A 19,759-nucleotide genomic window follows, 5' to 3' on the forward strand; every position below is an offset into this window, starting at 1 on the left:
TTTTTTTTAAAGGTTTATTTATTATTTATTTGTTTGTTTATTTTATTTTTGGCTGCATTGGGTCTTCACTGCTGCACAACAGCTTTCTCTAGTTGTGGTGAGTGGGGGCTACTCTTCACTGCAGTGAATGGGCTTCTCATTGCAGTGGCTTCTTGTTGCGGAGCATGGGCTCTAGATGCATGGGCTTCAGTAGTTGTGGCTTGCAGGGGCTAGAGCACAGGCTCAGTAGTTGTGGCTCATGGGCTTAGTTGCTCCACAGCATATGGGATCTTCCTGGACCAGGGCTCGAACCCATGTTCCCTGCATTGGCAGGTAGATTCTTAACCACTGCTCTACCAGGGAAGTCCCAGAAAAGGTGATCTTTACACTGAGATCTAAAAAGCAATAAAGGGTCAGCAGGACCATGTGGGAATAGCATGTGCAAAGACCCTGTGGTAGAAAGAAACAATACCTTTGATCAAATAAACAAAGATAGTTGCTAGAGAAGCTGAAGAAGCTAGATCATGTAAAGTCTCACAGACCATGGCATAGTGTGGATTTTATGAAAAGCCATCAATGAATTTTAAGTGGAAGGACATGATGAGATGTACGTTATTAAAGACCACTTTATTCACACTGTGAGAATGGATTCAGATAAATCAGCTGGAAATCCAGGGGGAAACTGATGGTGACTCAGACCAAAAGATGACGGTACTAGAGAAAGAAGTAGTTAGATTCAGAGATATTTAAGGGGTAGTACTGATGGGGAATTGGTAACTAATTAGATGTTGGATGAGGATGAGGGAGCGAGCAAGGATGACTCCAGAAATTGTGTACATTTTAAGTGTAGTTTCAAGTTTGATCCTCTCTACCTCAATACTAAAATCCAGCAAAATCAAGAGTGCTCTGGTAAATGCCACTATCTACCAGCAAGTTAATACCATGCCTCTCAGATTAAGAGCTGGCTCTGTGACTAATGTAAATAGCATCGCTAAATTATTAATAAGATATAAAAAGCTGCTGTGAAGAGATTTCGTTTAATTGATAAGTTTGGAAACTCTATAAAGTGATTAGCAATTCTAGGAAAAAGTTACTGAGGTTATGAATCTCAAAATACTTAAATCTGCTCATGTTAAATTTCTAAGCAAATACTAAAAATTGAGCAAAGGAATTCAGTCGTTCACAGTGCCTTCCTTCAGAGTTCCTTCAGCAAAACAAAACTGAAATGCCATCAAACCAAAAAAGAAAAAGAAAAAAAAAAACCTAGTAAACAATTAAACAGATGAAGTTACTCATTTACTAGTAAGCACCTCTAAAACAGGGATGGGGCTAAAGGTCACCTTAAGGTATCCTGAAATTTTTATCTAAAGCACTGAAACATTAATTCGATGCTTCTCAAATATCAGATCAGAAATACCTGGTAGATTTATTACAACACAGACTGCTAGGCCGCTCGCTGAGTTTCTGATTAAATATGTCTGAGCTGGGGGAAGAGCCTGCACATCTAGCGAGGTCCCAGGTGATACCGACTTTGCTAGTCTGTGGACCACACTTTGAGAACCACTGCACTATTTTACATTAACTCTATTCAAAGCTGTGCTAAAATTTTAACTGAAGACTATCTGATATAGGTCGACAGATTTTTTCCAGTGGTTTTTAAAAACAGTCTCCCTAAAACAGATGTGTCTTATTGTAATAAATGTATACCTCACTAAAGTTGCTTTTTTGGAAGATGGCTTCCTGGCAATGTATCCTAGGCAAGAAATGAAAAAGAAATTTTTAAAGAGCAAAAGGGATTTTACTTTTTTTTTGTTCCCAATTTCCCTACTGAAACAAACATGTACAACAATAATCAACACTTCAGAAGGCACTATTCTACCTGACTTGAGTCATATTAGAAATATGATTCATCTAGAATTGAATAAGAAAATAATGTTTGTCAAAAAATGTTTTATGGATTTTAGAACTTTACAACTGGTTATTGGAAAGTTAGAATAAAATTAAGTAAACTAACCAAGTAACATATATCATTTTGATGCATGCATTAACATCAACTTACTAATTATTACAAGATCAATTTCAGCACAATTGAATGTCTCCAACCCTTAAAGATTTACTTTAATAACTATAATATAATAAAGGATACAGCGGAAACATGTACAAAGTGTTACAGGAATACAGATGGAGTGAATCAGCACTATATACTTCTAGAGTATGCTTGCACAATAAGTAGTATGCACACATTTAAATGAACAAGATGTACTATTTAATTTTACAGAAGAATTTAGGCACATCTCCATCAGGGAGAGGGTGGTTAATTAAGAGAATGTGTTTTTAAACAATAATGTCAGGAAATATACATCCCAAACTATTCTTTTCTAGCAGCAATCATCTTTAGGAGCCCAAGAAAGCTGATACTGCTTAAAAAAGTCTTTGGAACAACATTTTTAGGATTGCTTTCAGATTTAGTATGTAAACAACAAAAGATAACCATTCTCATTTTTTTTATACTTTATATTGGTGGTTTTTTTTTTTCTTTGCTTTTCACCTGAGAAAACTGTAAGGGTAGAAGCAAACTGAAAAAGAAAAAAGTTAATTTTCCCTGGTGAAAAAGTGAAAGAGATCCCCCACACCCCCAGAGCATTTTCTTTACAAAGCTTGTAAATTCTTTCTCTGAACCTCTGCAAAGTGAATCTTTTTAAAAACAAAATAAGCCTCTTGCCAGTTTTATAAGACAGGAATGTTTTCTCCGGGACATGGGAGCCATCTCTTTCACATGTAAACATCAGGGAAGATAAGACCCCACCTCCCAGTTTCTGTGAGTGGGTAGGAGCCCAACTTCGGTAGGTGCCTTGATCCAAGTTGCAAAACTAACTCTTGTCTTTAAGAAGTGAGTTTGGGGCTTCCTAGGTGGTGCAGTGGTTGAGAATCTGCCTGCCAATGCAGGGCACACGGTTCAATCCCTGCTGCAGGAAGATCCCACATGCTGCGGAGCAACTAAGCCCATGCGCCACAACTATTGAGCCTGTGCTTTAGAGCCTGTGAGCCACAACTATTGAGCCCATATGCTGCAACTACTGAAGCCCACACGCCTAGAGCCCATGCTCTGCAACAAGAGAAGCCATGGCAATGAGGAGCCCACGCACCACAACGAAAAAGAAAGCCTGCGCACAGCAAAGAAGACCCAATACAACCAATAAAATAAATTAATTAATTTAAAAAAAAGTGAGTTTGTTTTTCCTTTGGATAAAGCCAATTAGCTAACACAGCTGCCCCAATTACTAGATGAATTTAAGAAGAACTGATGTGACATATGGTGCTATCAAGTCCTCTTAATTGAGGACTGGTTATCATTTATCTTTAGAACACATAATGGTTGCAACCGCCCGCCTATATAAAGCATGAGATTTCTTTCTGCTTTCACAGTTTCTTTTGCAGATTGCCTGTGATGCACATCACATTCTAGTTTAATGTTTATTCAATAATAAACATTTCTTTCTCTTTCATTTTTGTAGAGAGGTTTTCTGGGTTGGTAGGATATTTTGTTTTTAATTATATTTTCCCAACACAACATTTTCAGCATGAAAATCTACCCTGTTCACTCATTTAATCAGAGATGTTAAAAAATGTTTTGAGTAATGACATCACTGAAAAAAGCATTCTCCCAAAGTGAATACATTTAAATCAACAAACATATTTTGAAGTGTAAATATTGTTATCTTCATACCAAACTAGAACATAGAACTTCCTGTCTAAGCTGACACGTATGTCTACTTCCCCTCTTTCTCCAGAATTCCTTTGAAATGACAGGTAAGATGTTTGAAAGAAATTAAACTCATAACAATGCTGAGGAGTGGGTATAAAAACGGCTACATTAGCCAACTAGAAGTTTTGATAAATTTTAGAACACAAAAAGTGGATACAAATATATAAACCACAGTGTGGAGAAAGCCTCAGCTCAAAAAATATACAAGCAGGCTGCAGCAGAGATAACAGCCACTCTTCCCTATGCCACCCCAGAGAGATCCCACACTTAGAATCGGCAGGTACAAAGAGGGATAGTTAGAACAGGGACAGATATCAAGTAACTGACTGGTGAGCTCCCTATGGCAGACGTCAGCCACACTCACCCACATCCTCCAACACAGTGGAGTTCCTATAGCACTGCAGCCTCATCATCCTTCGGTGTTATTAGTTGCTTTTGTTTTTAATTTGAGTAAGTCTATTAGATAATGTGGTTTATTTAATTGTGCTTTTAGTTTGTATTTCCCTATGACAAACGGTAGTATGCAATTTTTCATATGCTTACTTGCCATCATGTATCTCCTTTGGTAAAGCATCTGCCCATTTTTTAATTGGATTGTTCGTGTTCTTACTGTTAACTTTTAAGAATAGTTTCTATTCTGCATAGAAGTGGTTTTTTTTTAAACAAGGAAAAATCAGATATGTGATTAACAACTCTTTTCTCCCTGTTTGAGTCTTATATTTTCACTCTCTAAAAAGTATCTTTTGCATAGCAAAAAAAGTACAATTTATCAATTCTTTTCTTGTATGAATCATGCTATTGGTGTTACCTCTAAAAATTCATCATCAAATCCAAATTCACAGAGATTTCCTCTAGAAAAACCCAGATGTTTTCTTCTGGAAGTTTTACAGTTTTACATTTTACATTTAGTTCTATGATCCATTTTGAGGTAATTTCTATAAAAAGTGTGCGGCAGGCATCAAAGTTCATTTTGTGCATATGGACATCTAATTGTTCCAGCACCACTTGTTGAAAAGACTAACTTTTCTCCATTGAATTGCCTTTGTATCTTTGTCAAAAATCAGTTCACAATATTTGCCTGAATTTTATATCTGGGCTTTTTTTTGGTTCCATTTATCTAAATGTCTATTCTTTGGCAAACCTCAGACTTTCTCAATTACTGTAGCTTCATAATAAGTCTTGAAATTGAGTGATGTGTGTCTTCCAGCTTTGTCCTTCTTTTTCAGAATAATTTTGGCTATTCTAATTCCTTTGTTTTTCCATGTAAACTTTAGAATCAGCTTTTTAGTTTCCTCATCTATGAAAAAGCCTGCGGGTATTTTTCATTTGAGACTTAACAATACTGAGCCTTTTGGTCTATAAACATTTATTTAGACTTCTTTTGTCAATGTGTTGCAGCTGTCAGCATATAGAGCCTGCATATTTGTTGGATTTATACCTAAGTGCTTCATTATTGGGAAGTTCTGATGTAAATGGTATATTTTAAATTCCAATTCCAATTGTTCTTTGCTAGTATATATAAACATGATTCTTTTACTTTCAAATGACTTTCAATCCTGAGACCTTACTAAACTCACTCATTAAATCTAGAAGTTTTTTGTAGATTATCTGAGATTTTCTACATGAATAATCATGTCTGTTGGCAATAAAGTTAGGTTTTTTTCCTGTTCTTCTAATGTATATGCCTTTTATTGCCTTTTCCTGTAATGTTTCTGTCTGGTTTTGGTATTTTGGTAATACCAGTCTCATAAAATGAGTTGGGAAATGATCCTTCTTATTTTCTTCAAAGGATGATACTATTTCTTCCATAAATGATTGATAGAATTCACCACTGTCACTATCTAGACCAAGTTTTCTTTTTATGGAAGGTTCTTAACTAATCCAAATTCAGTTTCTTTAATAGGTATAGGGCTATTCCAGCTATATGTTTCTTCTTGTGTGAGGTTTGGAAGTTTGTATTTTTCAAAGAATTAGTCTATTTTTATCTAAATTACTGCATTATGGGCATAGAGTTGTTCATAGTATTTCCTTATTACCCTTTTAATATCCATGGGGTCAGTAGTGATGGCCCCTCTCCCATTCCCGATGTTGGTAATATGTGTCATCTCTCATTTTTCTTGGTCAACCAGGCTCTCAGTCTATCAATTTTATTGATTTTTTTCAGAGAACCAACTTTTGCTTCATTGATTTTCTCTTTTTTCTCTTTTTCAATTTCATTACTTTATGCTCTTGTCTTTATCATTTCGTTCCCTTTGTTTTAGGTTTAATTTCCTCTTCTATTGCAGTTATTAGGTATAAGCTTCGGTTACTGATTTTACTTCCTTTTTGTTTTTTAATATATTCATTTCATATACTAATTTAACATTATACACTTCCTCTATATACTTACTTTATTTTTATTTTAATTAATTAATTTATTTATTTACGTATTCATTTATTTTATTGGCTGTGTTGGGTCTTCGTTGCTGCATATGGGCTTTCTCTTGTTGCGGTGAGTGGGGGCTACTCTTCATCGTGGTGCGCGGGCTTCTCATTGTGGTGGCCTCTCTTGTTGCAGAGCATGGGCTCTAGGCATGTGGGCTTCAGTAGTTGTGGCACATGGGCTCAATAGTTGTGACGCACGGGCTTAGTTGCTCCGCGGCATGTGGTATCTTCCTGGGGCAGGGATCGAACCTGTGTCCCTGGCATTGGCAGGCAGATTCTTACCCACTGAGCCACCTAGGAAGTCCTATATACTTACTTTAGATCAATCCCATAAATTGTTATTTTCATTTAATTCAACTGTATTTCACACTGTTATCCTATTCCGATTCTTACAACTCTCTGCACCATGAAATACTGTGATACTCCTTTCTTCTGGATCTTCACACATTATTTGACCTTTCCTTCTGAATTTTTTTACTGGTATTTCTTCTTCTACTGATGCCATGATTCTTTTGTTAGTGTTCTTTTAATTCTATATGTTATCCATGGTTGAGTTCATCTATTCTCCTGATTGAAGTGACATTGATACTCGTTTACTGACTCTTTCCTCTATCCATCAACCATCCATTCAATCACTGAGTATCCATTATTATAAGTCAAGTACTGACCTTGGTATCTAGGTTACAATAGCAAATAATATAGATAATAGTTATGTAAATATATAATAGAGGAAAGTGCAAGGCACTTACAGGAACACATAGTGGAGGCATCTATCCAGAGGTGATATTTAAAATAACAACACTGGTCACCAACCATAGTGCTGGATAAGACTTCTATAGGGACCTTTCTATGTCAGATATAAAAGCTTTCATTGCTGGATCATGGGAAGGCCCTGGGAATCCTAGAAGAGAAGCCAGGAGAGCTAAGGTATGAGAAGTCACTTGGGGAGCTAAAGGTGGTGGCTATTTACCAGTCAATGTTTCAGTATTTTAACTACTACTACTGTTACTCTGGTAAGCAGTGGCTGAATATGAGAGTTGTACCAGCCCAGTCAAATTTACAGTAAAGGCATCCCTAAATGAGAAATATATAATAAAATGCATATATAAATATATATATAATACATGAATAGATATTTTAAAATATATAAACAAAAGATAGTCAGGTACAGAAAAGGAAAAACAGTGCTAGGCAAAATGAAGTAAAAAGGCCTGAAAACAAAAGGAAATGAGATATCTAAAGAAGGTTGCCTTCAGAAAGGCTAGAGACTAAAGGGAACTTGAAGGATGAGGGATGAGAGGATATTTAACATATATGAAAGGCCATGTAAGTCAGGCAGTGAAGCTTTATTCTAAGGTCACTGGAATACCATCCATGAAGGATTTTAATCTGAGCAGATTTGCATCTTAGAAAAACAACTATAGCTACAGTAGTGAATAGACTGAAGGCATGTAAGACTAGGGGAGAGACCAGTTAGAAGGCTACTGTGATATACACTAAAACTTTATTTCCAGATAACATATATGTGTGGGACTATATATATATAATACAATATATATGTATATGTGTATATATATGTATGTGTGTGTATATGTATGTATGTGTATATATATATTTTTTGAGTTGTCTTGGAAACTCAACTTCACATATATATGTATATATGTATGTGTGTGTATATACATATGTATGTTTATATATATATTTTTTTTTTGAGTTGTCGTGGCAACTCAACCTCAACATGCCCAAAATTAAAATACTTGCCTTCCTCCATGTTATCTCTTCCTTTGTACCACTCCTGTACCTTTTTAAAACTGTTCATGTCACCCTGAATCATAGTGATTTGTTTATATTTGTCTGCTCTCCCACCGCACTCCAAGTTCTTCAGAAACATCAAGGTGCCTGGCACATACTGAGTACTGATATATATTTATTGAACTAGTATTAAGTATAATATTGTGGATTTGAAATGACGAGTTGTTTTTTTTAAATGAAAGGTTAAATTAAATTTAAGATTCTCTGTTTCAGAAGATAGTGATCCAATATGTGGTTAAATCTAAGAACTTAAAGTCATTTGTACAGAATGATCCCAATTATGTATTTTAATTTGTATAAATATGTGTGTCATTGACATTATTTCCAGATAGTACAATTATAGGTGGTTTTAGATTTCTGACTTTGTAAATGCCTGTATTTTCCAAATTTCATACAATGAACAGATTTATTATAGCAGTGTGGAAAAACACAAAAAATGTAAATTTTGAAAAGCACATGTACTTACTGAAAGATATCGACAAAATATTAACCAAAATTACATACAAAGCAATTCTATTCCAATAAAGGGCTTAAAAAAATTACATACAGGTGGTAGTTTCACCAATGATTTTCAATATTTTCTTTATACTTTTCTGTATGGCTGTAATGCTTTATAGTGAGTATATATCACTGTACTAACCAGATTAATTTCTTTCAAAAAAGCAGGGATGAGTATAAAACATTTTATAAAGGTTTCCATGAAAAGTATTTGATTTCAAGTGATAAACTGTCAAGACACATTTGCAACAACACATGAAAAATATCTAATTTTTCTTAACATCTAACAAGCTATTACGAATTAAGAAAAAGACAACCACTAGAAAAATGGGCAAAGTTTATGAAAAGAAAGTTTCACAGAAAAAGAAATACAAATGATTTATCGATGTTCAGCCTCCCTCATAAGTAAATAAATGCATATTTAAATACAATTTCTACCTACCAAATTTTGCTAAAGCAAAGTTCCTGGGGTAGGGCACAGCAGATGCTTACATACACCATTGATGAGAATAAATACTGATGTAGCCTTTTTGGAGGATAACTTGGCAACAGTGTAAACCTTTTAAATGCTCATTACCTTTTAGTCACAAATGGAATTTATCCTACAATACAGGTGCAGCACTTGTGCCAAAACAAATGAACAAGAAGGTTCAATGTAACATTAGTGGTAATAGTAAAAGACAGGAAGCAATCACAATGTCCATCAATAGGGGATTTGTGAAACAAATTATGGTACAAAATTCATTCCACTGACTGCTAGGCGGCCATTAAAAGAATGAAGTGGATCCATAAGTAGTGTTAATAGAGCTCTAAACAAGAGAGAGCTCAACTCCATGATGGGTGATGCCTTAGAGGGCCAGGACAGGGAGGGTGGGAGGGAGTCATGGGAGGGAGGCGATGTGGGGATATATGTATAAATACAGCTGATTCACTTTGGCGGGTACCTGAAAAGCTGGTACAAGAGTGTAAAGCAATTATATTCCAATGAAGAGCTTAAAAAAAAAAAGACTGAAAGCAGTAAACACAGTGTGCTCCCATTTAAGTTCTCTTAGGAATATATTCCCCTTGATATACATACAGAAAATTTCTGGAAATATACATAAGAAATTGCTAAATAACAGGAAACCACAGATATAGTAATACATTTGGAATAATAAGGACTCCAGGATCTAAGGGACTTTTACAGGATTGCGACGAGGAGTTAATGCAGGGAATGTAGATTGAACAGGCAATCTGAGTAGTTTGAACTTCCTCTTAAAGCAACAGGAAGATACTGAGTATTATTAATATTAACTACCATTTATTGGAAATCCACTATGTTTTTCAACCTTTGTGCTATGCAATTTCTGTGTATTATCCCTATTTCTTATAACAACCCTTTAAGAGATATGAATATAAATAGAATTGCTTCACTTTCATTCACATTTCAAGTTATGCATTGTGGTAGTGAAATAAAATGACATGCATATATTCTGAATGTGTCTGGGTGGGTCGGTTAAATTATTTTCATCTCTATTTTCCTCTCTTTAATCACAGATTTACCTTATGGTAATTGTACTTAGTGTTCTAAACACTGAGCAGAAACTCAGGAATGTAAGTGGTTGAACCGAGTGTCAAATAAATTTCTCTGCTAAGACTGTGTTCTGCCCTCTACACCAGGGAACCTTGCAGAAGCAGTAGGTTTGTCACCAAGAAAGTGGCAGTTTGAAAGCCCCCTTTTGTCACTGTATAAGATGTTTTCAAGAGAACAGAAACTGAAGAATTAAGATGCTGATTTGGCCAGAGTCACAGAGTTATAAATGAATGGTGTTTAGCTGTTTCCTTCCCCAAATAACCTTTAACTATATGTTGCTGTCAGTTCTGCCACATGACAGACATGAGAGAAAAGAAGAAAGAAAGAAAGAAAGAAAGAAAGAAAGAAAGAAAGAAAGAAAGAAAGAAAGAAAGAAAGAAAGAAAGAAAGAAAGAACGGAAGGAGGAAAAAAATTGCTGAAAGTGGTTATCACCCAGGAAGCAGTCAGAGTGGTCTTGGGTGAAATGATCCTTCACTTTTCACCATACGCTCTTTTATGTCAAGACTGTATTACTTTCCAATCTTTTTTAAAAATTGTTTTATTTTATGATATTTAAAGAACTAAACTCTCTAGAAATTCAGTTACATTGAATTAAATATTAGCAGCACCAGAAATCTTAGAAATTCCTATGAATAAATGGTCTAAATGATATATGTGCTAAAACTAAAACCAACTTTGGTATTTTGATGGTAAAGAATCTATATTATATTTACATCAAAAATAAAGCACTGTTGTAAGTACTAAAATGAAATTTTTCCTCTTAAGGCCTATTTCCAAAAAAATCTACCTGAAAGACTATATGACTAATGATAAAGCCCTAAAAATTTTTGTAAAATTGCTCTACAACCTGTTAAGGAGTACTTTTTTCTGAGGAAAGGTAATATATACTGAACATCAAATTTATATTTCCCTATGAAACCATGTGAAACAAGCACCAGAAGAAACTGACAAATCATTTCCTCTTAGGTCTGTTTTTTAGCAAGTATAGCTGACCCTTGAATAACATGGGCTTGAACTGTGTGGGTGTACTTATATGAGGATTTTTTTTTAATAGTAAATACTACAGTACTACACGATCGGTGGTTAGTTGAGTCTGTGGATGCGGATCCACAGACAGAGGGACAGCGGATATGAAGGGCTGACTATAAGTTACATGTGGATTCTTGACTCTGTAGAGTCAATGCTCCTAACCTCTTCAATGTTCAAGGGTTAATTGTGCTTAATATTTCAGAAATTACTCCTCTCCGAATTACAACTTAGTTTTACATTGTCTAATTACAGATGAAAAGATGCTGCTTATCTTGAAATGAGCATAAAAGCTTAAATTTTGAGCATAAAAGCTTAAATTTCCTACAAATATTGTCACTCATCAGTTCTATTTTGATGAGGTAGTAAAATGGTTTTTTGTGACTTCCTGTCTTTTTTACCTGCTATCAGCTTTTCTGTATTAGGTAGATGTGTGAACTGTCTTTTATACTCCTCATTCTGTCTTTATAGGTAGAACCTGAAATCTGAAACAATAAAAAATTTAATTTACTGTTTAATTATAATTGTCCTTAAATGAATTGAATTGTAGTCTTAGAAAGTAAAATTAAAATGAACTTAAAAATCATATACTTTTTATGCAATATTTTGTATGTCTTTATATGAAAAACCACATAAACAAACATTTCTTAAAACACCAAAAGGAAGCAAAGGATGCTTCCAGAATTATGGAATGAGGACTCTGGCAAATCCTCTCTGCAAAATCAAATATATAGCTGGGGGAAAAAATGTCAAAAACAATCATCTCAAATGATTGGAAACTGAGTAAAGACATACAATAAACAAAGAAATATTTTGTCAGGAAAATCTGCTGAACCTGGATGTGAGCATCAGAAGTCTGTGGCACTCTTTCCCGGGCCTGCTCTCCCATTACTCTTCCTCCTCCATAAGTTAAGTCATTGTAATATTTCTACAAAGGTGGAACAGGACATGAAAACTAGCCGTGATGCTGACAGAGCAGGACTACGTTGATTCAGAGTGGAAAGCAGAAAACTTATCCCAGAAATGAAAGGAAAAATTCTGAAGCCATCCAAGTGAGTGCGAGGTTGAAGTCCCAATTAGGACAAGAAACAAGCAGACTCTCAGATTAGTATGGGGCTTAACAAAGACATCTTAGAGGAGAGACAGCCACAGATGAATTTGATAAACTCTCCATAATCCTAGATAAACAGGAACTACACACATGTGTAACTGAGATTGGAGAAATCCCAAACTATCCACACATTCCTGGATGGAGATACAAGAAGTCTCAGGGGAACATAAAAACTGGGACAAACTTGAAAATGACCTCAATTTCAAATACACTACCCAATCTATACACAGATCTGTCAGCAGAAGGGAAAAGCCTTACTGACTCTCTGTATTTGAGCACAATTTCTGACCAACCTTTGGCTGATGTAAGAGGTGACACAGGAAACCAGCCTTAAAAATAAAACAACAACAGTAATAATAAGCTGAGCAAAGACATTTGCTTCCACATACCACAGGACAAAAATATATCACAGATTTACTCTAAGCAAGTTATTAAACAAAAGTCAGCAATGACAAGCTTTAGGGGTAGGAGGGATGCAATCAGAACCCGCAGCTGCTACAAAATGTTATCTAAGTTGCCCAATTTTCAAAAAAATTGTGAAACATGAAAAGAAATAGGAAAATGTGACATAATAAGAAAAGAAAAAATCAGGCAATAGAGTCTTTCATGGTTCCCAGATACTGGACCTGGCAGACAAAGACATCAAAGCAGTTATTTAAAATATTTACAAAGAACTGATGAAAATACTGCTTAAAGAATTAAGGAAAAGTATGAAGACAATGACTCAACAAGTAGAGAATCTCAACAAATAGTTGTTTTCTTGTTTGTTTTTGGTTTTGTTTTTTAAAACAAAACTGACATTCTGGAGTTGAAAACTATAACCACCAAAATAAAAAATTCACTAGAGGGGCTCAAAAGAAGATTCAAAATGGCAGAGAATCAGTGAATTAAAGATAGATCAGTAAAACTTATCCAATTTGAAGAACAGAAACAAAGTTTGAAGAAAATGAACAACAGACTCAGAGAACTGTGTGCCAACATTAAGAGAATCAAAATACATGTAATGAGAGTATCAGAAGGAAGAGTGAGGCAGAAAAACATGTGAATAAATACTGGTCAAAATTTCCAAAATTTGAGGAAAAACAACGTATAAATCAAAGAAGCTCAATGAAGCCCAAATAGGATAAAGAAAAGAGATTCACACTTAGATATATTAAAGTTAAATTGATATATATATATGAACACACATATATGTATCATATATATATATATATATAACACATATGACATATACATGTAAACAACAATGCAGGGGAGAGATAATGGAGCTAGGTTGGAGCAAAGGTTTAATATTTTACCAGAATTAAGTTAGTAATTTGAAGTGTAATTACTGTGAGAGGTTATGATGTATGCTGTAATCCTTCAAGCAATCCTTTAAAAAACTCTCAAATACATTTTTTAAATCAAGAGGAATTGAATGGTATCCTAAAGAAGTATTTATCTGACATATAAAGACAGACATGAAGTGGGTGGGGCAGAGGAGCAAAAAAAAAGATATGAAACAGAGAAAACAAACAGCAAAACGGCTATTTGTAAATCCAAGTTATTTCAAACTAATTTGTAAATTTCCAACTAAAATGTAAATACATATTATAACCACATTAAATATAAATGAGCTAAACACAGAGATTGTCAAACTGGATAAAAATAGACCCAACTATATTCTGTCCACAAGAAACACACAACTTAGATACAAAAACACAAAGAGGCTGAAAGTGAAACAATGGAAAGATATACCATGCAAACAGTAACCACAAGAAAACTTGAGTGGCTATACTATCAGCTGAAATAGACTTTAAGGCAAGAAATATTACTAGAGGTTAAGAGACGTTCATAATGATAAAAGGGTCAATATATAAGGAAGATACAACAATGATAAATGTATACACAACTAACAACATAACCTCAAAACAGATGAAGCAAAAACTAACATGACACAACTGAAAAAACAGACCATTCAACTTCAGTTGGAAATATTAATGCCCCATTCTCCACAACTGATAGAACCACTAGACAGAAAACCAGCAAAGATATAGAAGACTTTAACAACATTATCCAGCCATTTGCAACAACATGGATGGAACTTAGGAGCATTATAGTAAGTGAAATAAGCCAGATGGAGAAAGACAATGCTGGGTGCTATCAATTTTATGCAGAATCTAAATAAAAAATCAAGCTCATAGAAACAAAGAGTAGAAAAGCAGTTGCCAGGGGCTAGGGGTGGATGAAGGAAGAAAAGTTTGGTAAAAGTGTACAAACTTTTAGCTATAAGATGAATAAGATCTGAGGATCTAAGGTAGAACATGAAGACTATAGTTGATAACACTGTATTAAATAATTGAAATTGAAATTTGATAAGATAGTGGAACTTAAATGTTCTCACCCTAAACAATAATAATAATATTAATACTAATACTAACACATTATTGACCACAGATGTATTAATAGTCTTTTGTTACCCAAAGGTTACATTATTACCAGAGACATAGCAATACGTTATTAGAGAATGATAAAATTAACATCACCATGAGAAGTTGTTAGAGCTTAAAATTGATCAAGGATTCATTATACAACTTACGATTGTCATTATCATTCATATTTTGCTCTGTTAGGTTTTTGTTCCAACCTTGTGTATATTATAAATGTAAAATTTTCAAAAACAACACATCACGAAATTTTGAGTGAAGAAGAACTTTTGGTGAATTTTATGCAGATACATTCTCTGGTTGTCTGAGCGACATATATTACTAGTGTCTCAGAAGATGATAGTTCTTCAGAATACAGTTTTGATTCAGATGATGTGAATATAAGACCAACAAAAAGACAAAAAACCCTAGTGATTGATTCTCATACAGAAAGTGAAAATGAAACGCGGTGTTGGAGAATGCTCCTTTGCTTCTACAGAAGAGTGGATTGAAGACATTTCATGAAAATCAGAAGACTTTACAGGTGTGTCAGGTGTACTATTAAATGTAATAACCCACAAAGTGTTAGTGAAATAACAGAATTGATGTTTGGCTGGCCAAAATAAAAATCGCTGGCCACAGGTGTTAGTTTCTGCCAATATCTCCCAGTAAATAATGAGTTAATATGTGAGGTGATGGATGTGTTAATTAAATAGATGGGAGATATCCTTTCACAATGTATATGTACATCAAATCATGATGTACATTTTAAATAGTTTACAATTTTGTCAATTATACCTCAATAAAGCTGGAGGGGGAAAAAAGCATTATTCATCCAACTACACCTAACTGGCATTTATAAAATACTCCATTCAACAGCTGTAGAATACACATCTTTTTTTTCAAGCACACATTGAACATTCTCCAGGACAGACAATATGCTAGGACACAAAACAAGTTTCAATCGATTTAAAAGGACTGAAACCATACAAAATATGTTCTCTGCCAACAACACAATAAAATTAGAGATCAACAACACAAGGAATAGAGCCCAGCTTAAAGTCATCTTAATCTTTAAAACTGAAAAAAGGCAATCTCAGACTGCATGACAGAGTATAGACACACCTCAGAGATACTGCAGGTTCAGTTCCAGGCTACCAAAATAAGGAAAATATCTTAATAAAGTGAATCACACAAATTTTTGTTTCCTAATGCATATAAAAGGTGTGTTTACACTCTACTGCAGTCTATTAAGTATGCACTAGCACTATGTCTAAACAAAATGTACAAACTTTAATTTTAAAATATCTTATTACTAAAAAATGCTACCTATCATCTGACAACACAGGGTTGCCACAAACCATCAATTTATAAACAAATGCAATAGCTGTCAGTCACAATAAACTAAAGTGCAATAAAACTAGGTATACCTGTTTATGAAAATTCCCTCTAGTAAAGACAACATCATGCTAGGACTTGAAATGTTTCTATAAAAATGACAGAAAATAGAAAAGAAAGGATAAGTAAGAAGGTCTAACATATATCTGGAGTCCCAGGAAAGAAGAGAAAATGCAGTAGGTATAATATATAAAAGCAATAATGGCTACAATCTTTCCAAATCTGAGGAAAAACAGCAAATGGTCAAAAAGCCCAACAAACCCTAATCAAGATCAACAAAAAGAGGGCAATACTAGCTTAAAGGACATGAGTCATATTCATCAGCCAGAATGGCATAAGAAGTGCTGTGAAGAATCCCGCAAGTCAAAAATGAGTATGCATATGACCTTGTTGAACGCTTCAAAAAAAACTCACTCAGAGGACATGTATATAAAAAACTACCTCTAAGCAAAAATCCTAGAGGTCAGAATCTATTAGTGTCACCTGGGAAACATTTCACTTAAAAATACCACTGATGCCACTGTATATATGTCATGAATTCCCCTCCTAAACTGGAGAAAGTGAGATACTGACCCACACAAGACTGTGCATATGTGGTTGTAGGCAATGAAACAATCAATCCTCTTGGCTATTCATTAAAAAAATAATAAGTTTATTTTATAAGTCAACCTAAGCCTTGAGAAGTGCTTAAACGTAACAACTGAAAAACAAGATTAGGTAATAATTAGTGTTCATAAAAATGACATGTTTCATCAAGGTTAATCTAATTTTAGAAAGGTTTTCACTAAAATGAAGATTTAAAGTTTTATCTTGAACTAAAATTACACAATGAGGATAAAATGCAATAAGTATATCCTCTCATATACTACAGCTAGGAATGTGAACTGATATATTAAGAAAAAGTTGACAATACATCAAAAGAAATAATTCATAGACTTCAATCAAGTAATTCCACTTATGGTAATTTATTCCAAAGAAATAAACATTTGGACAGAGATTTTATTTTTAAACACTCACTGCAAAGCTTATGATGATAAAAATTTGAGAACAATCTAAATGTCTAGGAAAAAAGAGACTAGTTAAATAAATTTTGAAATATTTATATGACGGTACACAACATTCAGTAAAACTCAAGAATTTTTAATGGTCTAAGGAAAAGATCAATAGGTTAAAGTAAGAGGAAGAAAGGAAGGAAGAAAGGGAGGGAGGGGGGAGAGAGGGAGGAGAAATATATATGCATGTAGACATACTGAGTCCAATTATGCCAAAGAAAAAAATTCACACATGTACAAGGAAACAAAATGAAGAAAATATCTCAAAATGGTTTTCTCTGGTTGGTAAGAAAACAAGTAATTTTACTTTTCTTCCTTGTATATTTTTCTGTTTCCAAATTTTTAAAAATTCCTAAACTTATACAAATTAAAATCACACAAAAAATTAAATTACAATTTTATATTGTACAGTTTGAAACATTATAATTTATTCAAAATTATTTCACTCTATTTTACACTAAAGACAATTTTCTCATTTCAGGAAGAAAGCATTTAGTCTTTCTCCATTTAAAAAAATATTTTGAGGGAATTCCCTGGTGGTCCAGTGGTTAGGACTCAGTGCTTTCACTGCTGAAGACCTGGGTTCAATCCCTAGTCAGGGAACTAAGATCCCACAAGCTACTCATCACAGCCAATAGATAGATAGATAGATAGATAGATAGATAGATAGATAGATAGACAGACAGACAGATAGATAGATATAATTGATATGTAACATTGTGTAAGTTTAAGGTACACAACTTGTGTTGATTTGATATATTTATATATTTCAATATGATGACCACTGTACCATTAGCTAACACCTCCATCACATCCCATAATTATCATTTCTTTTTGTGGTGAGGACATTTAAGACCTAGTTTCTTAGCAACTTTAAGTATATAATACAGATTATTAACTATATAATTATAACCTGTGTAATTATAATCAGAATGCTGTGTACCAAATCTCCAGAACTACTCATCTTCTAACTGTAAGGTGCACCCTCTGACCAACATCTCCCTGCCCAAATCTTTTTTAATTTCTGATAACTACCATTCCACTCTCTTTTTCCACAAATTCAGCTTTTTTTAGATTCCACATTTAGTAATATCATAGAGTAGTTCTCTTTCTGTCTGACTCATCTCACTTAACATAATGTCTTCAAGAAGATAAGTTTTTAAAAATATTTTGGGGAATTCCCCGGCAGTCCAGTGGCTAGGACTTGGCGATCTCCCAGCCAAGACCCCATATATATTATATACATATATTTTTTAAGCATATATAAAAATATACACACTTTTTTAAGTATCTGTCCTTAAAGGCCCCAATTTCTTCTTCCTCTAAAATCATTTTCAAGAAGAAATAATATTCTCATTCTAAGTAATTACAACACTTTTGGTGCAGATTTATACATGTGAACACAGTAAAATTCAATAAACTAGCATCTTGCAGTCCAAAAATCCTAATAGCTGGCACCTAGCTAATCAAGAATGATCTGGTGAGTCTCAGTGATTGTATCTGTGGCACACTCCATGAACTCACAAGCAGATTTTTAAAGCAGTTTTGATAGCAGACTGGAATAAGAGAAAGTGAAAAAATTAAGAGTAAATTAACTTGGTACATTAGTCATAAAAGACTAGATTGTAACTGTAGTAACCAGCAACCCCCAAATCTCAGTGCTTACAAGAACGATGGTTTATTCCGCATTTAAATATAAATGCATAATATGCGTTGGCAAAAGTCTTAGCCCCACACTGTCCTAACACAGAGACATATGCTAATAAAGGCTCCACCATCCAGGGACAGGAACACGGCAAACAGTGTACTAACTCTAAGGGCTTCCCCCTAGAAATGACACACATTATTCTGTTCACATTTAATTGACAACAAAAATAGTCACATGGCTACACTTACTTCCGGAACATGGAGAAACACATATCCACCACTGGGCCAGAAGGAAATAAAACAAAATTCCTGATGAACAGAATTAATGATTAAGTGTACTGAATGGGCTAAATCAAGAATTACTGTACTACTAGAGAGGCAATGAGTCTCTTCAGAGAGCCCCTTTCTACCCATTCAATGCAGAAGAAAATATTCACTTAGAGTTCCATACCAACAAGGCACTCACTTGTTTAAATGGAAATATAATTCACATACCATAAAAATTCACCCTTTTACCATGTACAATTCAGTGGGTTTTGGTATTGTTACAAAGCTGTGCCACTACCACCATTATCTAATTTCCCCAAACTTTTATCATACCCAAAAGAAACCCCATACCAATTAGCAGACATTTCCCACTTGCCCCTCCACCCAGCCCCTATCAACCACTACTTTATAGTGGTTGCTTAGATTTGCTTATTCTAGGAATTTCATATAAATGGAACCACGCAATATTGTGGTCCTTGCATCTGTCTTCTATCACTTAGCATAATGTATTCAAGGTTCATCCATACCGTAGCATGAAACACTACATCATTTCAGTTTAGGGATGAGTATTATCCCACTTTATGAATATATTATACCATATTTTATCTGTGTATTCGTCAGTTGATAAACATTAGGGTTGTTTCCATTTTGGGGCTATTATGAATACTGCCACTATGAACATTCATGTACAAATTTTTGTGTCAATATGTTTCAGTTCTCCTGGGTATATACCCAAGGGTGGAACTGCTGGTTTATACAGTAGCTCTATGTTTAACATTTTGAGGAACTGCCAAATGATT

General features: G+C 34.3%; 1 protein-coding gene across 1 annotated transcript in view; it reads right to left on the minus strand.

Moving 5' to 3' along the window:
* GRAMD1C (GRAM domain containing 1C) overlaps nt 1-19,759 on the minus strand; it is a 96,969-nt gene that overhangs the window by 56,112 nt on the left and 21,098 nt on the right. The window contains 2 exon segments of the mRNA XM_057696917.1: nt 11,481-11,540; nt 11,543-11,564. Coding sequence (XP_057552900.1) covers nt 11,481-11,540; nt 11,543-11,564 — 82 coding nt within the window.

This window comes from Hippopotamus amphibius, chromosome 10, assembly GCF_030028045.1.
Source record: "Hippopotamus amphibius kiboko isolate mHipAmp2 chromosome 10, mHipAmp2.hap2, whole genome shotgun sequence".
Lineage (NCBI taxonomy): Eukaryota > Metazoa > Chordata > Mammalia > Artiodactyla > Hippopotamidae > Hippopotamus > Hippopotamus amphibius.